Source organism: Falco peregrinus, chromosome 2 (assembly GCF_023634155.1).
Source record: "Falco peregrinus isolate bFalPer1 chromosome 2, bFalPer1.pri, whole genome shotgun sequence".
NCBI lineage: Eukaryota > Metazoa > Chordata > Aves > Falconiformes > Falconidae > Falco > Falco peregrinus.
In genome coordinates this window covers 90291934-90317881 of record NC_073722.1, presented here as the reverse complement: position 1 = coordinate 90317881, position 25948 = coordinate 90291934, and the positions used below count along the sequence as shown (strand labels likewise).

General features: G+C 43.4%; 1 protein-coding gene across 3 annotated transcripts in view; it reads left to right on the top strand.

Annotated features, from left to right (window-relative positions):
• The window catches only part of BICDL1 (BICD family like cargo adaptor 1), a 52506-nt gene that overhangs the window by 4157 nt on the left and 22401 nt on the right, over positions 1–25948 (top strand). For all 3 annotated transcript variants that reach the window (XR_008745864.1, XM_055796348.1, XM_055796346.1), the window contains exon 2: positions 883–1098. Coding sequence is in view for 2 of the 3 variants with exons in the window: in XM_055796348.1 (XP_055652323.1) it covers positions 883–1098 (216 nt within the window). In the remaining variant the exon portion in view is untranslated. The remainder of the gene's footprint in view (positions 1–882; positions 1099–25948) is intronic.

Below are 25948 nucleotides of genomic sequence, written 5' to 3'. Positions count from 1 at the left end.
TGCACATAGCTTCCGTCACCAGGGGAAATTCAAGCCCAGAGTTTCGGAACAGAGATTCTTTCAAATGGGCACAACACAAATCTGTTTTGACCTGATTTGCAGCTCTGTTTCAGTCAAGGCCTCATTTAACTGAGCCTGGAAAACATGCAAAGTTCCCTCAGATTCATGCCGTCCCTCATTTTCCAGCCAGTCCTAAGCAAAGCAGAGTCTCAAGAACTAAGAGTGGTTTCTAAGAAACCTGCAACCCAGAATGTGCACGTATGTAATGTCTATAGCATCTACTTCACTGCATCCATTGCAATTCCAGAGCAGACTGCATCGAACAATAGAGTTACTGTGCACTATCAAACTCTCAGACAACTAATTAGGGTCAGGAGTAGAAGGAGGAAATACATACATGATTCAACTGTTATTTGTAAGACCCATATGATAAGAGAGATGCCTCATCTACATTCCTTGTCAGCAGTAAGGATACAGTTTTTGTAGTTTTGACTATAAAGGCAATTCTTAAAATAATTATGCCACTGCCCACTGAAATGTTGCTTTGGAGTTAAGCTAGGCTCTGCTAAATCAATTGGCCTTCCTGACCTATATGTTCCACCTATTGATATGCAGCCTGCTTTACTCCTTTGGCAGTTGTTTCAGTAAAAATTTAATGTGCTGATCTCCAGAGGCCAAGGACAGGCAAACTGCTGGAAATTGAAAACAATATTAGTGCCAGTGACCTGCCTTGACACAGGATTGCCACCTCCATAGCATTGTCACACTCTAGTAGTATTCTCTTTCCTGCACAGAAGGTTTCAGCCCTAAGTATAAAGGCAGAAAAGGAGACAGCATTCACTTTTCACCTCCCTTCCTAATCTCTTCTCCCCTGTTATCTAGCATCTAGAACAAGAGAAACATGAGCTAAGGAGGCGATTTGAGAACAGAGAAGGAGAATGGGAAGGAAGGGTGTCTGAACTGGAAAGTGACGTGAAGCAGCTGCAGGATGAGCTGGAGAGGCAGCAGGTTCACCTGCGTGAAGCCGACCGCGAGAAGACACGGGCCGTTCAGGAACTCTCCGAACAGAACCAAAGACTCCTGGACCAGCTCAGCAGGGTGAGTTACTGCGGCACGGCAAGGGCAGGCACCCACCTGCCTTGGTCACAGGAAAGGCTCACAGCTCTGCAATATACCACCTTTCAGGCAAATGAGCAGGGAAAGCTTCCTTTTTGAGGAAAAAGAATGGTTCTGCATCTGGTCAGATTACACAGGTGTCCCTATAAAACATGATGCCATTAAGCTGAATTTTACACCTTTATAGAGTGCTGCATTTCACTGGCAAAACAGTTATGCTTCTGGGTTGAGTGGTCATTTACTGCATAGATGTTTCTCAACTGTTTTTGTGTCTAAAACAAATTTAGAAAATCTGTTCAATATACACATAGGCTGAACAAATGTAGCACACAAGAAAAAGGCTAATCTGTGACAGCGAGGTGAAAGGCTTTTTGCTGGCTTCCCTTTTTTGACATTCTTTGGCTAGAATGTTGTAGAATTGAACATACCATGTCATTCTAAGATGGTGTGTCCCTATAGATAACTTTGCCATAGCTAAATGTGTGAGAACCTACCAAAATTCCTTGGAATGGCACATCTCAGCAAAGGGCTTAACTTGCCTCTGTATGAAAGAGGATTTATAGTGAGGCTGCTACAAATCAGCCTAATTGACTGAATACTTCCAGCATGGGTTTCTTTCTGACAGCAAAAGACTTAACAGTTTCTGCCTTCTCTCCCAGAAGTTAACCTGTCTTCTAGAATTAAGAACCTTGGTTTTTTCTCTCCACTGGACAGTTAGTACTAACCATAATTTTAATGCTTGAGAACACAGTTACTCCAGCAGACGAAAGCGTTTTCTTCTCGCCAGTTGCTTATCCCCAAAATAGCACAGAACAAAAACACACACCACAGGCTCATGCTGAAGGGGCCCATCTAATGTTGTAATAGCATATTTCAGACTAGATTCTGTCAGAGGTGAGTCTCTGTGTGTGGATTGCCTAAGGGAGGGTCAAAACCTTGATCACAACACTGGAACGAGAAGGCTCTGAATTGGGCCAAGTGTACAGGTCTCTTCACTTGTCTTTATTCAGTCTGGGTATGCAGTTTTCCTGTGCCTCTGGAGGTAAGAACAACTTGTCTTGGGTATAACACCGTACTAGCACTTGAGGGAATAATTCCTCATTCTGCTGTAGATTTTCTTGTCAAGTACTAAAAGAGCCAATGAGTGGATTTGTTTTTTAACTGGCTTTAAAAAAAAAACAAACAACTCACCACAAAAAAAAAAACCAAGAAAGAGAACAAAAAACACACAAAACACACAAAAAACCTAGAAAACTTCCTTAACTCAGGAACACTGCTAATTTTATCCATGTTTTCAAAGCAATACCTGCCAAGTGTAGCGGATGAGCCAGTGAAGATCTTTCACCTCCTCCCTGGACACAGCATATTTCACATACAACATGGATGAGAGACTCCACCCAAGGTCTTGCAGAGCTCATATGTTGTGTCAGGTTTCTTATCCAGGGCTAAGAACTTGGCTCCCATCAGATTTGGTGACCCTCAGTGGTTTTCTGTGTATGCGTGATTGCCATCACTGGCTGGGAAATAAAAGATTTTTTTACAGTCCCAGCATAAGCACAAACTGAAAGATCAGTCTAGAAAATAGGAGAGGAAAACCAGACAGCTTGCTTTGGGCTTTAAACTGCATGGGATTATCCTCACATGACACTTGTGCTACAGGAGCCTCTCTCAGCCCAGATGCTCAGAGCGCCACTCAGCTAAGCCTCATGCAAAGGAGCCACCAAGTTAGGTCTACCGGCATGCAATGACCAGGCATGGCTTTTGCTCCCTTACTGCCAGAAATAGTCTTCATCCACCCACTTCAAACTGCCACATCTGGGGAAAAAGTTGAGTCCTGGTGCTGCCCTCCCTGCTCCAGCCTAGCCCAGCTCCCAGCTTAGAGGACTGTTGATCTCCAACGCAGATGAGGCAGACTGATAGAGACAGCTTATGCTTGCTGAGGCACGGTTCAGCGCTCATTGAGTTTGTCATCTAGCCAAAACTTGCTAGTAACTCAAATACAGCAATGAATATAGCATGGGTGTAAATAGACTTCCTAGAGTCATGAGAATCTAGGCAAACTGAAACAGAGTTGGGAACAGTCTGTCATCATTCAACCAGTTGAAGCTTTTTAAAATCTCAGCATTATATTAGCACTTGATTACTGACCACTTCACGTTCCACATTAGCTGCTCCACAGCGCAATCAGAGTCCTATTTGTCTGGTCCCTTATTCTGAAGAGGTTATGCGTGTAATCCTTGAGGCAGTGGTAGTGCTTAAACCCTGCACCCACATAGTTCTGGGTCCTATTATTACTTGGGCTTTCAGTAAATAAAAAGGACAAATACAGTTGCATGGACATGTTTGGCTACAGCCATATTGCCACAGGCTGGAATCTTGCTAGGGATCATGAACTGAGCACTGGGAACTGAGGACTGAAAAACCCTACGAAAAAATGCTGTTACAGCCTCTGTGGACTTTGAGGTGTTACTGGTATCCTCCTTGCATTCCTGGTTCTGCAATTTTCACCTTTATTTTACAACACAGTGGGTTGGGGAGGAGAGAGTTATGAGAAGTCTGGGATAAGGCAATGAAAGCCTTATTCAAAGCCTGAACTCTGACCCATCCAACACCGTATACTCTACTAGAGGCTTCACTTACAGGACAGAAAGGCAGGTTGCTGTCTGGTACAAGTCATTCTACACTAGTAGGTACTAGGTCTTTAAATTTGAATTTCTACCATTTTTAAGCAATTAACACCTCATGGCCCAATTTCACAATACTTGAGCATCTCTCTCCTGGGAAAGGTACTCCCCTGGCACTAGACTCTATATGTCAAATGACAGTCTCAGCATCATGAGCTACCAACCCACAATGTGCTGCTTGCTTCTTCCGGAGTCCCTGGGCTTCAGCTGCTTTTTCCCCTCAAAGGAAGGCAACATCCACCATCTGATTCATCCTACCCCTCCCTCCTTACTGCTACTACAATATACTTTCACCAAGTAATTAAGCTTTAGGACATCTCTGCCTTCCCCAGAGATGAAAGACCAACCCAAGCGCATACATTTTTGTTTAACCCTGGCACAAATGCTAACCATCCACGCATACAGTCCTGCACACCCACACAAGGATAGCAAAGGGACCTGGAAAGCTCTGTCTTGCAATTAAAGCATGGGACTGAAAAAAAATAATCTATCTTCAGTTCTGGCAAAGACTGATAAGGAAAACTCAAGGATAGGGATTTTAAGTCTGTTTCAGTGTCCAAAAACTGCCTTGCCTCAGAGTCACCAAGAGGCTAAAATAAGGTCTATAAAATGATTTGAGGTCTTCAGATGAGATGATGATATAGGAGAACTTTACATATCTAATAATCGTAAGTAGGCTATAAGGAACTTTGCCTCTTGAAATACAGCCTTTGGTGTGGTTCTCTGCTTTTAGCAGAGCAGAGGTACTGCCGGGGGTTATAGCAGTATTAAACCATGGGGAAATCGGGTGGGCTGGACTGGAAGCTCACAGTGAAAGACACAATTCAGATGCCAAAGATCAAGTTTAATTTCTCCACAGTAACCTTATTTTTTAATTTGCCAAGTGATGATTAAAATTCCCTCTGCATGTTGAATTGATTTCCCTCCCCCTGCTTCAGCACAGCAAAGCAAAGCATGTTGTAACTCTCAGCACTGTGTCCACACCAAGCTAAATGCCAGTTCTGCCTAGCAGAACTGCAGAACACATTGCAAGCAGTATGCCAAGGTACATAGCACTCACCATAAATGCTCAAAGATAAAGTATAGGAGTCAAAGTACAGTTTTGCTGAGAAAGTCAAGGCTTGGGAATTATTACGTGTTCTGTTTCCAACACCTTCAGTCTCTCTCATCTGTTTCAGTTCCCCATTTGGAAAATAAATATATCCTATGCTTTTTGTCCTTTTATGTTATAAAATTTGGGGGGAAGCTGGTATAGGGAAAGGTCTCCTCTTACATGTGCCCACAGCACCTAACACAGCAGGAGTCCTGTCCCCACCTTTGGACTTCTAGGAGCTACTAATGCAAATAATAACAACAAGCAGCCCTCTTCCTATAATGAGGCAACATATTACTACTTTGTCAGGAAGTGAATGAAAAAAGACTTTCACACCGTTTCTATGTGGCTTCACCAGATGGCTTTCCCACACATTTCCTGCTACCAAGCTCTGGGCTTCTGTAGCTGTTTGCTGCATGTATCTTGGGCAAGGATGTATCCTTCCAAGTTCAGCTGGGCTTCTTTTGTGGTACGTAGAGCATAAGGAAGTAATTTCACAATGTTGGGCTCAGGTAGTTTTTGCAAATCTGTTTTCAGTGGTAGGAAGAAGTGTGTCATCTTGCACCGCTGAAATAGCTTTTTGTGTTTAGAGAGGAGCGCTTAGCTGCCACGACATCCCTCAGAGGGGCCCTCAATCACCAAGTTCTTATATTCACTCAGCTTCTAGTGCCAACATACTGCTACAAAGAATGAGGTGTTTCAGTCAATCCCTCTGGTGCAGCAAAAAAATGATCAGCCAGCCCACAAATCTCCAAAGGAGGTTTTATTTGCTAGCCACAAAACCTTCCTTTCGGTAATATTTCAATTGAAGGAGTTTTGTTTCTAACTTCACACTGTAACATGCGGCAGAGCTTCAGAGGACTGGCAGGCACTGCCTGGCTTTGATTTGAGAGAAACATGGTTTTATTCAAGAATGAGCTGAACATACTAGATTCTCCTTTCCAAATCAGTTTAACTTTAAATACATCCTTTTGTGGTCAACACCACAGAACAGGGGCAGCTCTGTTGTCAATTATTGATTCGAAGAGATTTTTCTGAATGGTTGTTTGTTGGTTCCATCAACATAGGAACAATATTGGTTTTAAAAAATTGAGACTAGTCATTGAAAAATGTTAGTGGAACAAGTGTGCTGGGCAAGATTCACTACTTTTGTCATGCCAGAGATCTGTAGCCATTAAAGACAAACTAGTTCATAGTGTAATTCCTTATTTTATCTGTACAGATGCTTAATACAAGCCTCCTTATGTTTCTTGTTTATTAAATTGTCTCCACTAGCCCAGCAGGGTATATTAGGAAATTCCATGCTTAGCACATAGACAAGTAAGTCAGGCTGAATTTAAGTACTGCTTCGGGCTTTTTATTTTTTGAAACAGAAGAGGATCCTAAATGAACCCAGGCTCAAGAGGAGTTGCTTTGACTAGACCCACATTTAAAGGTGCAGATCAGTCACTGCAGTGAATTCTTTTTCATAAAAAGCCTCTAGTTTTTGCTGTGGCTCAAAGTGGACCTATTCAGTAAGGAGTAGCTTCCTGCGAGGAATGCTATACTGCAGCACATGGAGTCCTGCATAGCAAATCCTGATCCGCATCACCTCCAAGCAGTTTAAATTCAATGGAGGCGGGAAATGGCACAAGAAAAGGCAGCATCCCTTCCTCTTTGAAGGGTCCTAAGTACCTGCTTCTCGTGGCAGCTTAGGTAGGGCTGCTCATTGCTTGGGGGTAGGCAGACATCCCTTCCAGCATTGCTTTGTGCCTGGTGTAAGGCACGCTTACGTTACATGATGTGAGAGGAAAGCAGATAACAGCACAAGACAGAGCCAGATGTTGAAGCCGGCAAACTTCCCATTAACAACAACAAGCACCCACCAGCTCCCTGCCCCTCTGGAGCATCAGCAGAGCCCAGCACTACGTAACCAGATCTTTGATCACCCAGCGAATGCTGATTAGTGCACACGCAGGAAAGGTTCCTTCTCACCAGCTACTTCTCTCCTAGCAGAGAGCACTTGTTAATAATTCAGGTTCATGCCACATCAGGACTGGAGTGCTGAGGCTTTCTATACTAAAGCTGTAAATATAGGACGTGACTGCAGCTGCATGTTCTTGCCTGCAAAGTCCTTCAATGAAATGATTCAGTGCCCTAGAAGGTAATGAAGAAACATCTTGAGGTCACTGCTGAGTGGCAGTTACCCACCACCCATCTAGGGGAAGGGAGACAGGCAAGAAGAAAAGCTCAACCCTCTGCTGACAGTCTGGCCAAGCCTGCAGCACATATTAACCCCATTTTACAACACCCAGAGCTTCAGGAGCCAACTGGAACAGGGCCATCCAGACACCAAGGCATAAATGCAGCGAACACCAAAGTAGTAATTCCAGCAAAGGTGGGGGGGAGCCACCCCTACAGCGTTTGCCCAAAGATTTTGTACCTACCCATTTCATGCAAGATTTTAAACCTTGTATCCTTTGGTTTAAGTTCTGGTGAGCATTGAGGGAAATGGGCAGAAAGCTGTACATGGAATAAAACAGGGGCACATGCTGCTACTGAATAGTAGCAAAGCCCTCCCTAGAGAAAAGGTTAAAAAATTACTATAAAGATTTTAAGATTTGTTACTATTAAGGCAGTGGAACTACACAGATCCCTGCTCATGGGGAAAAGGATAGCATGAATCTGTCCCCGGGGCTGGGTGGGACTGTCATCCTCCCTCAGGGCAGTGAAGCAGGTACCCCACCATCTCCAGGGACTCCTTCCTGGTTGCTAGATGACAGCACTCCACGGTCCCAGCTGGTGATGTTGCTGTGGCAACCGGGTGTGATTTCTCTGCTTGTAATGCCATGACAGTCAGCGGACACGCAAGGAGACGCACTTGTGACGTCCAAGGCAAGCCTGCGGGTGGCAGAGGCCTGTCTGCCACCCCCATGGGCTTGGCTCACTGCCAGAATGTGTCCCTGGCATCCACCACTTCACACACACATACCCCACCCACCCCCATTTCCTCCCCTGTTCATGTCACTTTTTCACCAAAAATCACCCTGGAGATCTCCTAGCCCAAGGCAGCCTGTTGCCCATACCACCCACAGTGAGCTTTTGAACCTGCTAGGGGAAAGGTAAATGTTTTATTTACTTGGTAAAAAGAGCCCTTTGTGAGCAGGTCAATCAGCTCAGACAAGGGTGACTCCATCAGGGCTTGGCACAGTGCATCTTCTCCTCTGAGTCCAGCTCAGGGAGCACAGCGCAACAGAAATGATTGTTTGCCAGAGCCACTTAGCCTCCACACTGTGTATGGCTCACCTCACATCCTCAGAGGCTTGTGGTGCCTGGATGGAGTAGCAAAGGCTGCCCCATGAGACACCCCCAGACCTCCTGCCCCCCACACCCGGGGTAGCACGTCAGCAGGGAATGAGCATCCAGAGCATTATCTAGGAAAAATAGACACAAGTGTTAAGCACCTTGTACTCAGCCACACACTGCTCTTCCCTGCACCTAAGCAGAACCCACCTTTCACCTCTAGCAAGTGGTTCTGGAAGAGATTTCAAAAGTGTCTGCAAGGCTTCTACTTTGAGGCATTAGCAGCATGACTAATATGTAAACATCTGAAAACAGGAATCCAACATTAAACTGAAACCAAGCTTGTTCTGGGGTGAGGAGATAATCTGAATGAGACCCTTCCTCCCTTCTTGCACAGCACAAAAAATTTCAAGTAGCTATTCTGTTTGGGTCCAGGTCTTTACAGTAACTGTTTTATTATGCAGTAGCTCAGAGGTAGGAACATGTGGGCAGAAGAGATTTTTTTCAAAAAGTTTGCCTATTCACACTTGCTGTAAACACTTCCTCCAGAAGATTCTAGGAAGTAGGACACAGAAGGTGTTTGCATCCAGCCACTGCATTACTAGCTAGAACCAGAGCTAAACATGACTGAAGGCTTTGCAACTATCTGCATAAGTTTAGTTGATTTTTTTTTCCTTATTTGATCTTTAAAGAACCATTCTGGGTTATAAAGTTTGCACACCTTATAATGAAAGTCTTTAAATTCTTTTTTTTTCCAAGTAGGACTGCTCTTTCTAAATGAAATTTAGTAGACAATAGCTCAAGAGAGAGGTCTCTTCTACGCTGAGGGTTTTTTTGCCAGCTGTATTAGGTGCTCTGATTACCCATGAAATCATAGAGGCCCTTTGCAAAACAGCCTAGAGTTTAATCAACATTTTGTTTAGAAAGGCATTTAGCAATTGAGCACAGATACAGGATCAGCAAGACTCTGTTGCCGACTTTGATGGATGCCGCAATGCAACACAGAGCTGGCTTATGCTTGGCAGTACCACCCATGGGGATGGGAAATACCACCATAGATACGTACAAGAAGTTGTCTAGAGGAGAGTACAACAGGAAACAACTGACACATTAGGAAATAAATCAAGTGACCTGCATGACAGAACAACTGGGGTAAAAGGCTGCTCAGAAGTAGGCCAAAAGAGCATTTAATTTGGAGGAAATACAGGTTGGCCTAAAAATGTTATTAGGTGTCCTCCTGTAGAGGCTCAGTTCTGTACCTGCAGGGATTTACACCAGATTTCCTTCATGGACAGGATCCCTGTCAGTGTTTGAGAGGGGGACTGCCTAGATCAGAAGCGTTGGGAACATTTCCATTAACTGTTCTCACCATTTCCTAACTACTTGTCCTTGATAGAATCTAGTTTTGCAGCATGTAAAGAACATTTTTAAAAGGAAGAATTACTTGGATAGTTTCAGCTGGGTTATCATTCTACCAAGATTAGCACAGTAATGCAGATGTGCAATAGATGTAGAGCTATCATAGAACAGTTAAACAATCTGGGAATATACGGGTACCTAAGGCATCCAGCTCACTTGAGTTTGCCCTTTAAATACCATTTACCAGTTCCACTGTGCAATTCATCTGACCTAAAAGTCTGTTGTGTTTGTCTTCACTGCTTCCCCCTTACCTTTTGTCCCTCAGTCTTCCTCCCCTCTTGGATACAAAAATCAGTTGAAGCTTAAGTTATCACCAGCCTCAGGCTGGTAGTTGTCTCTGCAGCTTTGTTCCTTAAGCTGATGTGAGACCATGTTATCCCTCTGTTTGGCCTCCACATTCAGTACACCAAGAAAGAAGAATTCAGCTTTGCAATTTTCTTGTTCTCTACATCCTTGGAAGTCTGTTCCTGAATCCACTTCCAGATTTGGCAGAGTTTTGTAGTAACAGGGGTGCTCTTAGAAAGCTATTCCATTTGGCAGCTATTTAGCATAAAATGTTCATGTTTCTTGAACAAAACACCATTGTACTTGGTTGCCTACAAGCTCAGATGAAGGAAAACTGAAGTCTTCTGCAAGTCAGGTATAGACCAGCATATTTGTTGCTCACACCAGGGCCATGAGGCAGGTACAAACCTTAAGGCTTTGCTAGAGGGGTCTATACTTACAGAAGAGATCCATAGTCCCAGTAGTTTTGCAGGTGAAGTGTTTCAAGACCAGGTAAACACCCACAAATTTTAACAGAAGGGGACCTTTCTGAGAAGTACTTAAAGAGTTCTCCTTTGCTTCTTTACATGGTTAGCAAATGTTTTGCACAGATTTTATTGCAACACCAGAAAACTGCAGCACTAAGAGACTAGGCAGTGATCATCAATGTAAGCCAACAAACAAGACCCTAGTAAAGGTAAAATCTCCTCTCCACTTTGACAGACCACACAAGAGTTTGAGCTTTTCTCTTCATCTTACAAAATAAGGATTAATATTTTATTGGCAAGGGTTGTTTGCTTTGGGATTTTTTGTTGTTTGGGTTTTTTTTTTTTTTAAGGTGTGGACTAGGACTCTAGTGAACTATGTCTCATACTGGAAGCGTACTACCCCAGGAAAGAGTCCAGACATTGCTCCTTTACAGAGTTTAAGCTTTACTTGCCATATCTCTTACATAAAGGACAATGCGTATAAGTTGCAGGATGAGATTTAGAATGGACATGAAGAAAAACATCCTAGCTGTAAGGTTAGCTGAGTAGGAGAACAGATGGCCCAGAGATTCCACAAGGTCTTCATCAAAGGAAGCTTTTGGGAAACAGTAGTCAACAGTTAGGCAGGGCTGGCCAATTTTTGCCTTGACATGAGAAGAACTAGGCAAAGTTAAGTCTGAAAGAGGCCTTCTGAGGTTTCTCTGTCTTTTGCGCAGGCAAGACTTTCAGTAACATCAGATGAAGCCTTCTTTCTGTTTATGACCATTGAAGGAAAGAGGCAGAGAAACCTAAGGAACACTCACAAGAAGTAAGTGATCTCTAAGGCTTTGGAGCAGACTTGCATTTTCACTCTACATTGACATGAAGTAACTGAAGGGTGAAAACAAATGTAAACAGGGGACTATTCAGAAGTAGGTTCCAACCTTTGTTTGAACATGAGCTCTTGAACTTCCCAGCAGATTTATGTTCAGACGAAGCCAAATGAGAAAGCCTGAAATTACTGCATTTGTTCAAAAGAGATTGTCTGTAGACTTTAGCAGTGTGGTATTTGTTCAAACAACATTTATTGATCAGCTATGAAGCTGCACAGGAATTTGCTAACTCAAATTATTCCTGTAGTTTTTATCTCTATTCCAGAGAGATTTATTTCCCTAGGCTTTACTGGATGTTGTACTTCCCTTTGTGCACAAATTCTTCCTACATGTTGTGCTTCTTACTTTTTCCTTCACCTTAGCACAAGGGACCAAACATCTTGGTGGAGGCTGACTAATAAATATTCAAAGCTTTAAGAGCAAGGCAAATGGTTTGCAAAATTGATGATTTCATTCATACTGCCTCTTTTTGGGGTGCCTGAAGCACTGGTGCCATGGGCACAGGCCCTCAACCCTGCAGAGCTGCAGACAAGGAGCGGTGTCCCAGTCTTGGTCTGCTTTATCAATCTCTGCTGCAAGAAACCACTACACCCAGATCTGCTGAGCTATCCCATATTCATCTCCGTCAATGCACAATTGTCCAAGACTGCTCGGGCTCATCTGGCTTGTTTTCATGGTACAGAGGAATGAGCTCTGCCCAGAGGGAGAGGTGGAAAAGGATAATACACACTTGGGAACAGCATTTTTTTTCTCTGCCAGATGCAGTTGCATATCACTGGTGCATTTAAAGCTAAGTAAACACAGGCATCTCAAGATCTCTCAGGCAGCACCCTGCCTGCATATGGAGCCCATGCTGGACACAAACCCCAAAACAAGTAAATAGATAATAGTGCCATTTAAGAGCAGGCAGAAACATTGCTCACAAGCAATCTTCTTGCTTGGCTGCAATAGACAAGCCAAACAGTTTTACTTTGAACCCCTTGAAGGGGAGGCAGGTGCCACTGCAGCAGAAACCTCTGAGATTGTAGCCACCAGTTTGTACAATCTAAAACTACTCCTCAAAACCCACCTACAGAGGATTAATAGGTTGATTTACTTCATTTAAAGAGGCCTCCTCCATTCCAGGTATTATCCAACCCAGCAGCTCAGAGCTGCTTAGAAAGATTAACTCTGGCACCACGAGACACAGCCCATCAGCTGCAGGCTGGCTCTCAGCAGCTCCTTCCTTTCAAAGGACTCATTTGCATTAAGCTTTCAAAACTTGAGAAATTCCTTCTGTCTTCCTATCCTTCATAATCCTCCATCAAGAGATAGTACCACAGACTAAGAAGGTCAAGTTGGGGGAGAAAGAAGGAGACAAGCAGCCTTTCTCCCTTCATTAAGGTCACTGCCTCATCTCAGCACAAGAGGGGAAGATTTGCCCGGTGTGCGACAGTTCCAGACCTCACAGCTTTAGTGCTCCTGATCCCAAACACAGGCCTCCTCCATCAATCTCTGCCTGGCTCATGGACAAAGAGCACACTGCCAAGAAAATATTTTTTTATGTGAAACAGGTGATGCAGAAGTCTTTCCAGGCATGAACTTGTTCAGATGAAGATACTAGCTCTCCTGCTTCTTTTAGTCACCCTAAACATAGCTATAAGCCACCCCAGGTCAGGGAAAATGCCTGTTCAGAACCACATACCAAGTAACCAGTGATGTTAACCCTTCCCACAGCTCAGGGAATGTGACAAGTATCCACAGCCAGCTGGCCATGGTGCAACAGGGCTCACCCTGGGGTCAAGGAAGGAGGAAACAGCTATTTATGCTGGAAAACCATTGCCAAAGCACATATCTATATATACAGATATACACCCCCCTCTACTCTTCCTTCCCCTCACATCACTTGGCATACAGGACATTTGCATGAGACACCTGCTAGTATTTCAAGCACGTGAAGTGGACAGTTTTCATTAAGCCTGTGTCAGCACTGCAGACTAAAATGGATTGTTTATACTTACAGTCTGCTGATGCCGCAGAGTGCAGACAGATGGGCAGCCATCTCGCAACACCACAAAAGCCTTGTCTGCCCCTTTGCGCAACAGTAGTGAGGCCACTGCAGGATAAATTGGAAACATCAAGGCAAGTTTGCTACTGCTTTAATGTAACAGGGAAAATTTTTGGTATACCAGTGTCCTATAGTCACCATAGAAGAGACAGTACTTCAAAGGCACTCAAATAATCACTTTTTGGTGCATTCCACCAGCATCGTTAGGCAAATGTCCATAAATACCTTTCTCACATATCTTGTCTCACTGAGATTATCCTTGTCTCCTTGGCAACTGTCAGATGATCTATAATGCTATCAGGGATTAGCCCCAATGAGTCTTATAACCCTCGTGTAAATTCCTGCTCTGTGAAGAGACCTGGCCAAACACTCTTTCCTGGTAATGTTAAAATGATGCCATAAACAATATTAAATCCAAGAACCTTTCAGTAAACCTGAGTAAGGATGAAAACTAATATGGAGCTTTTTAAGTGGTAGTATTTGTCTTGTCCTCCAAACAAAATAAGTTTGAGATGTGAATATACTTAGCATTTCACAGCTTGACAAGTAAAGCTGTATTCTGAATCAGTACTTAAGAGAAGGCTTGTGCTGAAAACTTGGGCTCTAATATCTTTATCTCCTTTGTCTCTTAGTGCCAGTGGGGATCACACTGGGAAATTCCAAATCCCCACAAGAGCTTAACAAACTTATGTTACGCTTTAACCTATTAATTTCTAAAAATTAGCCTCGATTCAGGAAAACACTTGAAATCCATGTGCATGCTCTGACACCAGTTGTACTGAGACTTTCTGCCTCTGAGCAAGCAACTATAGGCTGCACCCACCTGCCCCACTCCTCTAAGCTACTCAAGTGGACATGACCAAAGCATCAAGTCAAGGAGGTACAGCCCCAACACCACAAGCTCTCTGCTCCATACCATGCTTGAGCCTGGTGAGGAAGAAGTTTTTTGTCTCTTGGTACCCCATTTTGCCTGCCTGGGCACCCAGAGCAGGCTTTTGCCAAGCATGGTACTAACATCAGACAGATGAGACCTGTCTCCATGTAGGAAATGCAGAGTATGCCAGTGCAGGGAGCCAAGCAGCACTGCATTATACAGAAGTGTTAACAGTGAGAGTAAGTGATAACAAGCCACCTGTGACGCACAAGTAATACGGTAAACTACATGTTCCTTCTTCAGTCCATCTAAGTCTTTAGAATGTTCCAGCTTGGGGAGATCTGCTCTAATTCAGTAGAACAAAAAAAATGTCTCTGAGCAGAGCCAAGAAAGAAGCACCAGCCTCAGCACCAAAACCAAAAGCAGACCCACTACAGCAGAAGTATTCTGTAATCAAGCAAACAAATCTCTGGCACAGCATTATGTCTGTATGTGAGTTCAACAGTGTGCCATGGCTGATATCTATTAGACTAATCAACTAGAGAGAGCTGAGAGAGAAGAGGAAAAAAAGGTCTCCAAGCTTGTTCCAGGAGGTAGGTCACAAAACAGCCAACCCAAGAGGCAACAAGGAAGCCAGCGTAGGCAGGGTAGTGGCAGGCAGAAAAAAATCCAACTCTTGGCACAAGCTGGTTAGCCATGATGCAACCCAATTTCTTTGCATGCTTCTGTGGACCTATTTGCTCCCCAGCCATCTGCCAACTCGAGCACACACCTCATGACATGCAAGACAGGAGGGGGAAAAGGGATCAGTGGCTTAAGGCAGGCGACTTTTAGCACAGATAGGATAAAAGTCTTCCTAACTCATGTGCCTATGTACTGGCAGAAGTTTGAAGCGACACCATTTTAGACATTCCTGCACACAGCAAGCAGTCAGTAGATTTAGTATTGCTACCACAGGCTTGTGCACATGGAAAGACTCACCAACAGCAGCAAGAGGAATAAAATCTGCCGAGAGCTGAATATCATGATCTCCTCTGTCACTGATGACATTATTCTTGCTTTCGGGCAGCAAGAGGAAGAGAAAGTTAATCATTTATACGCAGCAACACTAGGGAAGATCCCAGTTTAAAATCCTACTATAGTAGCATAAGAACTGGAGCAGTAGATCAGCCCGTACTCAAGTGCAGGATAATCCACACACACTTGTGCGAGGCAGCCCTCTCTGCTGAAGATAAAGCAATAAGAGAACGTAACTGGAAAGCAATGAAAATTGCCACAGGTAAAGTATAAGCATGCTCAAACTGGGCCTTCAAAATGAAGTGCACTCCAACAACCCAATAACTTGTCAGGGAGACTTTGAAGCTGAAGAACAGCCACTGCCACACAAATTTTGTTTTATTTTACTTGGTGTACTTCAGCAGGTCTCCTACTACCTAGTTAGGGCCAGAAAGCACATACACAGGGTACATGACACAACAGTGCTGACATTTGCTTAAAAGCACTAGAGCCAAAATCAACAACCTTTTCCTCACCCCCTCCCCCTTCTCCCAAAGGGGGCCAGTAGGCCTTTACATACTCTGACCCTCCAGATCACTGAGGGTAAATCAGGGAATTTTAGTGGAGGGAAGCATGCTCCCCTTCCTCTGGTCGTGACAGCTTTATGAAGGATGCTACTTCTTTCCAGACAAAGCTTAAGCCATCAAACCTCCAGCCACCTTCTCACCATCAGATACGCAGGACAGGCTGCTAATGATCACAGCATCTGTCAGTACAACGTTTCCCAATCTAATATCTCTTGCAGTGCTTACAGGTCTCCATACCCCAGCATTGGTTTGCAGGCAGTAGCATGACTTGGTTGTACAGAAACCTGAGCCGCAGATCACCCCCAGTCCCTATGTCTGCCTGGCACCTGCTCCCTGCCCCAGCCTAGGCTCACTGCAAGCTTTCTGTGTCTGTTGTCAGAAAGCAACAGCCTCAAGTGCCAAAACAAAACACAACTTGAATGGTTCTTATCCATCTAAGCAGCATCTTCAACTGCGGGGAAGGGTTTTTGATGCAATGATGCCCAACTTACATTTGCAAAACCTTGGCCATAGGTGCAAATCTAAGTATAGTATATGTGTGCCAAATTTGCCCACAGCCAAGCACAGAGTCTTTGTCTGCAATGCTTGCAAGAGGACTCTAGTTCACATGCAGTTATTTTAACAGCTGTTGGAATGTTGCCACAGCAGATTTTTCTTCTTTTGACAGCACTGCATCACTCCATCAAAAAAATAACTGAACACATGAAGGGTTTGTGACTGAGATGGTTTCACCCATACAGGATCATCCATGCTTTACCTTAAGTGATATTCACAGATCCACCAAAGCATGAGACTCACTGAAGGGCTCTTTCCAATCCTTGATTATTCCTCTGTGTATGATTTGGCAGAACCTAGTATATTTCATATACCATCCTACAGTATGTGCTGTACCCACCTTGTTTTCCAGCTAAGTTTGCTCTCCACGGTCTAGCTTTATTTTTTATTTCCAAGCACAGCTTTTTGTAGGACTTGAAGTACTAAAATGCCAGTGAGTTTGCCAAAAGCTGTTATTTAAATTCATGCAAGAACTTTTTAAAAGCTAGATTGTAGGAGGACAAGGCTCCAAGGAGAGATCCACATTCTTGTTTCTTGATTCTCCCATCATCCAGAGACTCTGGCCACAGTAATACCCATGCAGTCTCTTCAGGCGAGTACCTCACCTGCCAGGCTGACACACACAAGAAGATCTAGCCACTTACACAAGAGCTCAGCAGCTTCCCAAAAAATGGGTTACAGGTGTTCAAAAAATTTACCCTTGACTTTGAATACACCTGCTGTGGCTTAATTTAGCAGCTCTGGCTTATGCTAAAAGTTACTATTACATATTTGCCACTACAAGTGCTATCAAGGTGCAGACTGCCCTGAGGGCCAAGCCCCTGCCCTGAAGATCCACGACTTCAAGACCTAATCCCCTTAGTGCTTACACCTGTGGCACTGCACAAAAAGGTAAACAAGTACTTCTGTGTTCAAGCACCTGCTGCACTGAGTCATATGCTGAACCTTAGTGGAAGCACAGCGAAGCTGGACTGAGGGAGGACAAGCATTTATATACTTTACATATGGTAATGTATAAAGTATAGATCTGTATTCCACTTCCGCAGATCTGAGTGCTCAGATGCTATTACGAACACATTGTAATTATCTTTTGTCAGCAATCTTCAAGAGCAAGGTCTGCCTTGTGCTCGAGGTCTGCTTGGAAGACCTTATGCTCTAAACAGATCTTTTCATGCTGCCAACAAGGGAAAACAATTCAGGAATAGCTGGAGGCTGCAGAAGTACAGGAAGAAGTATTGATAAGTTAAATAGTATCTCTAGAAGCTTTGTCTGCAGGTATCCAGCACAGTTCTGTTGTGTTTAGAGTGACAGATCTAATACTAGCTGACCAAGAAATATTTTTAAGTAAAATGTTACCTAGCAGCTGTACAACAATCCTTCAAGAAAGTAGATTAGGACCTTTTTATTTAAGCATTACAATTGTGACATGCTGCCATGTGGGTTTTGGGTTTTTTTCCCCAAAACTTTGTGGTGAGTTACTCATTTTTATGGTACTCAGTTTTCCTTTATGACCCTACTGCACGTATCAGTGATAAAAACATTCACTGAAGAGAAAGCTTTAATGGAATAGTTTGAAGCTGCAGCTCTCATCCTGGCCAATATTCACTATGGGGTTAAGGTTTTCTTAATTTTCTACAGAAAGCAGCCAGAAGTTCTACTGCATCAGCTATCAGGAGTAAGCCTTCTGCACAGAACACCTTCTGTCTTGCTTTCTTAAGTCTGCCTCCTCTAGGTTTTCAAATAAATTCATCAAGTTGTGAAATAAATGAGCAAACATATCAGCACTGTTATTAAGAAACAGCCTGATAGAAGTCGTTGGGAGTCAGTCTTCACACAGATTTAAAAGCTAAAAAAACATCTCCCGGGTCAATCTACCACAAAGTTTAAATACACCTACATTTTAGAAAACATTTTCTCTCTTCCTGTTTGAAGGCTTCCTGAGATAAATATATTTCAAGTCAGGTCCTTGAATTTTGCCCCATCTTTTTTTGGCATCCACTCATTTCACATGTATATGAACGGACACCAGTATTTTTGTGCACTTAGACACGTACATCCAAGTTTGAGTATCAAGGCTACACACATTGGAAAGCTTTTGGTTTGTATATTACTACTAAATCCTAAAAGAGTATATTTGGAGCTTAACAGGGTGTATAGATGAAGATTTCAAGAGCAGGCAGAGCTGCTAGCTTGCCATTACCTATTAGATATCCCCAACAGAACTCAGTTAATATTCTTTGAAATAAAGGAAATAGAGCACTTAAAGCCAGAGTAAGAGACTGCAAGAAGATTAATTATTGTCCCTTGCTTCCAGGCACTGACATTTGAGTTTGAACACCTCCAGGTTTAAAGTCATAGACTAAAACCAATTTCATAAAACAATAAATTCAAGAATGGAGATTGACTGTCCTGACTTCCGGCTACCAGGGGAAGACCCTCAGAGCAGGAGGGTATGTTACATTTCTCTTTGCCTCCACCATCATAAGCTTCTGCTTCTTTTTTCAAAATGTCTTAATGATCAAGTTAAGTCCTCACATTCCCAGTACAGCTATACCCAAACTAGTTAGGCATTTCGTATTTCATTAGACTATCATCTGACCCGCACTTATAGCTCACTAGAAATTTACTGGAAGAAATATTTTTCATCCTTTAGCTCAAGTAGAAGAGTCAAACTGAGTTCAAAAAATCTAGATTAAAAATCTACATCAAAGGTAACTTGGCCAAAATGTTCTATCAAGATAAAAATATGCCTTTTGTCAGGGAAAAATAATGTATTCATGGAAATTAAGGTTAGAAATGCATTAGAAGTTAACTAGGAGAGCAGACCACTGAACTAACTTACACAAAACACAGACCATCCAGCTTTCACACTGTATCAGTTTCCTCTGCTAGACCAAGGCAAAACTTGAGAAACTGCAGTCTCACAGGTGTGGGGGACAGACAACAGACCAACCTGAAAGTCCCAGATCCCCTTGTGACACACTAGACCCAAGTTGTGCTCCACTGAAATTAATGTGGGGGTTCCTCTCAGCTCCACTTTAGCATCACCAGACTGGATTATTTAAGCCATTAAGCCTTTCTGCTTCCATTTACAAATAGGTAACTAAAGTGCAGAGGAACAAGTACTTCTTTCAAGGTTATGTGCAGCATCTACACAGAACTAGAAGAGCCTGCTAGTCTTACACTTTATTACCCTATTCCTTCTCAACAATCAGGAGCCCAGTTGCTGCCAACAAGACCCATATTCAGCTCTCCATCCAGAGCCCTACAACAGACACCAGCCCTGGGAGTCACTGTGCAAAGCTGTCTCATCTCCCACACTTCTTCTGCAAGCAGAATTTGCATACAGAGAGCAAGAGCCACTTCGTGCACTACTTAACTCAGAGGACAAAGTGTGCCTGGAGGACACGAAGTGCTATCTCCAGTGCTAATTTATTGCAGCATTCAAAGCATCAGGCCTCCGGCAGTCCCTCCCACAGGAAGCAGACTGACTCATTTTTCCACACACTGTATTTTCCTCTCCACAAGAGCCAAATGCTTAGGTCAAGAACAAACCACAAAAAAGGGAGGCTCATGTTTAAGCACCTCCTAAAACATGTGCACAACCCACATCCACTTGTGAAGCTATTTCTTTCATTCAAACAATGAACCTAGAGATATTATACCCAGTTAGACTTGCCTGCATATGGCACACAACTGCCTTTGTTTCTGCTCTAAACAGAAGTTCCTAATCCCATAAAATGATTTAGCCTAAGATAATGGTTTTTGGCCTCAGCCAGTTATCCAAGCACTTACTGAAATACAAGATGAAGACCACCATTTTGCATTCGTTTCCCTGAGCTCTTTGCCAAAGCGTTCAGAGCTTTATCCTGAAAACTGGTTCTTATACATCAGCTAGCCTTATAGGAGGGAAAAAAGAACAATTATATTGCTAGGAAAACCCTAACTACTCTTTCATGCTTTGCTTAGTGATGCAGCAAAAGTTCACTATCACTATTAAAAGTATATTTTAAGGACACTTGGAAGTTAAAAAGTAGCAGTACCTTCAGGTTATCTCCAGCAGCAGTTGCAGCACTTCAGCCATCAGAAACACAGGAACCAACCAAAGTCAGCTAATGCAAGCACTTCACCCCTCAAAACAGGCAATGCACGTTCAGATTTTGCGGAGGTTTCCACAAAGGAGCTAAACAGCTCCACCCCAACACCACTTCTGCACCTTAATAGGCAGGTGCAAGCACAGCCACACAGAAAAAAACCCAGCTGATCCTTGTTCTCTCTTATAGCCAGCTCCCCCACTAGCCTCTGCCTCTCAGGTGTGAAGCATTTGAGCTGATGTGGCATAGACTCACTGCCATCCAGAAGAGCCCACTGCATGACTACAGTGTGTTGAAACTACTCATATTCTTTTTTTTGTTTTATTTTAAAACTCAGGTAAATAGGAGTGAGGTTGAAGAACAGGTTAAGCATTTCCTACTTGTCCTACAGAACAGAAAGGGGAACAGATCTGCAGCAGGGAATTCTCACTTTTACACAAGCAATCATGTTTCCAAAATGTCACAACTGTGGAAGTAGGGCAGATCTTAGTATAATATGCCACTGCTATCCTTTGTCTCACAGAATCCCCTCAGACTAGGTTTAATGCTACAGCCATGAGGCTATTCCTCTCAGTAACATGTCCTGAGTCTGACGCTTATAAAAGAGTAACTCCAGTGCCTCTTCTCAATTACTCAGACTCCTTGCTTTGGCAATTACAGATCCTCATCCTTTAGATCTTTGATTCCCTTTTTTTTTTGACAAGTCCATCTTATGCTAAAAAAATGCTCATTTGTTTCTTTCTCTTGCCCACCTGCTTGGTTGTCAGTATAGGACCCCCCCAACCAATCCAGATGGCCTGTGCTCTACAATGTCAGCCTGTTCCCCACTGAAGGGAAGGCTCATCAGCCTGTATGGCTGTAACAAAGGAGGTCAGGCAGCGTGCTGCAAAATCAATCCCTTCTGTCCAAGCAGAGATGGACTGTAGGACCTTCTGAATAAGAGACCTGCAGGGGTGTAAAAACATTGCAGGTAGCTGAGCATGAAGGTGTGTGGTATAAAGGCACCAAATGTGAGATACAGATTAATTTGCCTGAATTGCACTGAAAAAAAGTGACAGAGACAGGAAGACAGCATGCCCCATCCAGCTCACCGTTTCATATAGGTGTATGACTTCAGTGCCAGGCCCCAGGGAGGACACCGCAGGCTGGATGCTGCATGTCCCCCCTACAGTGGCCGCCTCACAAATCTTACCTAAATGAAGCAGCAGTCAGCTGGGAGTCAAAACAAAGAATGCTAGGGAGCAGGCTGATGGGTGCTATGGCAGGTTGCAAAAATGATTTCTGAGCAGAAAGAAACCTGTGTTAGGAAGTCAATCTGACCTGCAAAAGCTAGCAGATACACTCACATTGGCTGGTGGTATTTAATCCACCTGCCAGACTGCTTATAGCTACTGGATATATAATAGGCATATATTAGATAGTGCTATCCTAGCACTTTTACAATCTTAAAAAAACCATTTTTTCTAAAAATATCCCATGGCATCAATGTTTATGGTCTCTGGTGGTTGTTTACAACCAAAATATTTTGGAAGTGTTGCAGGTTTCCTGAATTCTTATTTTTTCACACAACAGTTCACACCAGGGCCAAGCTGCTATATACTTTATGTAGTTAAATTTCCCCTTACCTGGGCAGTAGCAGAGTGAGGGATGCAGCAAAAAGAGGAGGATTCAGACCTGCCACATCATTTGGCAGAGACGGGGACAATGCTGGCCCTGGCCATGATGCACAGCACTCCCCAGCTCCAATGTCCTGCACCGCACTGGGGAGCAGTGGGAAGAGATCCTCCAGCGAAGGCTTAGTCAGGTCCCCCTCCTCCTCCTCCTCCTCCTCCTCCTCCAACCTGGGTACTCACAGGGCTGTTTGTCACACTTTTTACCTCATACATCTCTGCCAGAATGTGTTTTGTCCTTTCTTTAGTGCATATTTTCAGAGGCGCTGCAGGTGTCACTGGCGAGCTCACCTGCGCCCTGCAGCGAGGCTGGTGCAGAACCAGCCGGGACCAGCTGGAACCGGCTGTTCACAGCCTGAGGTAGCCCTGCCCTCTCCTCTCAGAACTCCCTGCAGCCCCGCTGCCAGTGCCTGGACACCTAAACCTAATAAATTCTACCCCTCACCTCAGTGAAACGCAGATTGAAGAATTATTTAAATACGCATTCGTCACACACTCTTCACTGATGCCATCAACCACAAAAACAAAATCTCCTCACGCCAAAATCGAAGCGGTATTGTTACAACACGATAAAGATGAGCAATCTACACGCTGAGTATAGCTCCCCTCACCCTTCACTACTTTACAACAACAAAAAAAATCCCCCGCTGTTCAGTCCCTGGCGATGCCCCATCTGAGCCTTGCCCATTGCATCTCCCAGTCACTGCTTTTACTTCAAATTCCTCTAACAGTAAGCGATCTCCCTGTCTTTATCCCAACTCACAAGCTTTTTCATCTTATTTTCTCCCCCCCAGTCTTGTTAGGGAGGGGCAGTGAGGGAGCGGCTGGGTGGGCACCCGGCAGCCCACCACGGAGCTATGGCCTTTCTCTACATGGTGGTGCAGGGGCCCTCCATCAGGGGTTTGCTCCTCTGCGCATATAAATCTTCAACTCAAACCAAAGCCCTCAAAAGGTGACAAACGGCAAGCATCACCTTCTGTTATTCAGAAGTACTTTCCTGGATAGACCAATGCTTCGAATAACAATTTAAAGTTGACCTGAATTAAAAAGCTTTGGTAAAAAAAATCTCTCAAAGATTCCTAAACTGGGAAACCTCCAGGTATGCAAAATAAAGATGGTTGCTTATGGTGCTGGTGTGCTGAGGGCTGGAAAACAGCCATGGCCTCACTGCTTTGTTGGCATGGGTCAGCTAGCCCAGCAAACCAGGCTTGCCGCCGCCGCTGGTGGGCACAGGGTGCAGGAACCCTGGCTGTGGCAACAGGGCAGCAATCCCAATCCTTTGGGGCTTCCCTCAGCAGCGAGATTAATGTATTTTTTCTTAATTATTATTCTAAAGCAAGACGTTTGTTGTTTCCTCCTTTACTTGCGTTTCAGTCACCAAATATATTTTCCTCCCAGAGAAGAGCTGTTGAATCCAGGAACCCAAAGCCAGGGGAGGCAGCGATTAGTGGTTTGAAGTGTTAATGGTACCACAGTGGGAGCAGGGAGTCCCTTGAACTCAGCCATTAGCAAATTAATAAAAGGGGTAACACACTCTCCCGAGTGTTACAAATTTAGCACTAATTAGGACTTCTCTTTCTTAGCTATTTTAGGCAATAAAATCTTTGAGATCCTTTCTTAAATTTGAATCATCTTGTTTGTAGAAGTAAATCATATGGAAACATCGGCTTCTTCACCCAGGTACAGTCTACTAAACTTTTTCCATTCTCCTTTTCTTTCTGACATGACTTATAGCTGGATATTTTGGATGCAGTTAGTTTTATTTAGCAAATCTTCCCCCAAAAGAGGGGTTTCTTTGAATGAGACTAATCTACAGGCCATTCATTTCTCACAGTCCAACCCAAACATTTCAAAGATCCCCTCTTCACAGAAGCATCAGTGCTCCAATGTATTTATATTTATTTATTTATTGCTCATATATTCCAGATGTTTAACCCTACAGAGTTATTGTAACTCGTAAGCCATATTTTTCTGCCAAATGTCTGCACAGTTTTCTGTATTTTAGCACTTCAAAATTAATCACTAGGGAAACTTAATCAGGTTTGTAATGAAAAAAGTCCTTAATTAGAGCAGAGGCCAAAATGTCCTCCTGCTCTTCTTGCACTGCCCAAATCTCATCTAAACCTTGCCTGAAGTCCAGAAAACAAATCTCACAGCTGATTGAATATATCTAATTGTGAATTGATGTCTACACTTTTGCAGATATGTTTCAAGTTCTGCCTGGTGGCTGTGTTGGCTAATTTGCCTGTACCCAGGAAATTAATTCTTTCTTAACTACAGAGCAAAGCTATGATGTGCGATATATGTCTGCCTTTCGGGAAAGACTATTACTTCTCTAGCAAAATCAATGCATCACTAAATGATTGACGTAACCACAAAAGGCTTTAGCTGTTAATGTTTAGGAAAACACGGATGGGGAAGAGAAAGCCCTACAGTTTGCATAATGAGAGTAGAGCCAGACGGGCTGAGACAGAAGGAACTCACTTCAATTCAACAAAAAACATTATTTGAGCAATAAAGGGAAAATGCAGAGAGAAGGTTCCATCTTCTGTTGACACTAAGTAAAAAAGCATGTTAGAATTAATCATTAGAGAGCTCATGGTTTAAAACACACATGTACACATGCGCACATGTACAACAGCGTGGAGGAAACATGAAGACACCATATGAAAATACACTACAAAGCTTGACAAATCCTGGACACTGTCAAGATGGCTTTCCATAAAATAATGCAAACTGATGTTAAAATCTGGACTTTGTAATAAATGAGAAAGGGTAGTTCAGCAGCAGTATGAATAACCCCTGAAACCAATGTAGCATGAAAACGGAGTTTCCATGACCAGCGCTCAGCTCAGAAGACTTTGTCTCGTGTCTATGAAAAACCTTTGCAAAGGTGAAACTAAAGGTATCAGCCATTTCCCTATCTAGAAGAACTGGATGAAGACTTTTCCTCCTCTTCCTGTGGAGGAAAACACATGATACAGTCATTTCTGTTTACTTCTGTTAAATGGCTGCTCAGAGAGTGTTCTGCACTGTGTGAGGCTAAAGAAAGTATTATTTTTACTTTTCTCTACTGCATGAGATAAGATGTGAATGGTGTATGCTGAGGTGACACCATAACATCCTGTCTGCTTTCGGGCCCTAAATGCTATCAGTAAGTGAGTCCTCTGTTCCCTCCATGTGGGCTGTAACTGCAGGATAAGATGTGTAAGCATGTAAGCTGAGGAGCAAGTAGGTAAATTCCAGATGACGATTTAAAGCTGATGAATACAAATCTTAACAGCCCTGCAAGCCATCTAGTACCGGAAAGGACCTTTGAGGTCAATTCATTTCCCTTCTGTCATAGGCAGCCCTCTGAAAGAAAATGCATGATAAAGTGATCCAGCTTCATCACAAAATTAATTTTTGCCACCATTTCTCCTGTTGTAATGGTGCAGGAGGAGGAATCCTGCTGCAACTCCTTTGAAATGTAGAAATTTTCCTATTCCCAGCCTTTATACCCTTATCCAGTTTATTCACATAATTTTTTTCTGCCAAAATTGTGCTTCTGCTTAAATAGCACTTCTCCCTTCTGTGTGCTTATCCGTGATGTATTTATAGGGAGTGCTCTCTCAGCATTCATTGCTTGAGATAAAACAAGCCATCCTTTTTTAGTCTCTTTTCATGTAACAGACTTCCCATGATCTGGATCACCCTTGCAGCCCATCCCTGCACCTGCTCCAATCTGAGGATGGGGACCAGAACTAACAACAGCAGCTATATAAATTGTCTTAACAGGGATTTTTACAGTGCTGTTAACACTCCCGTGTTTCTTACTGCTATATTGTACATTTACACTGTCTGTGGGTAGAATTGTTCTAGCATATAAATTACATAATACAGTTAACCATCAAATACTGGTGTGTTA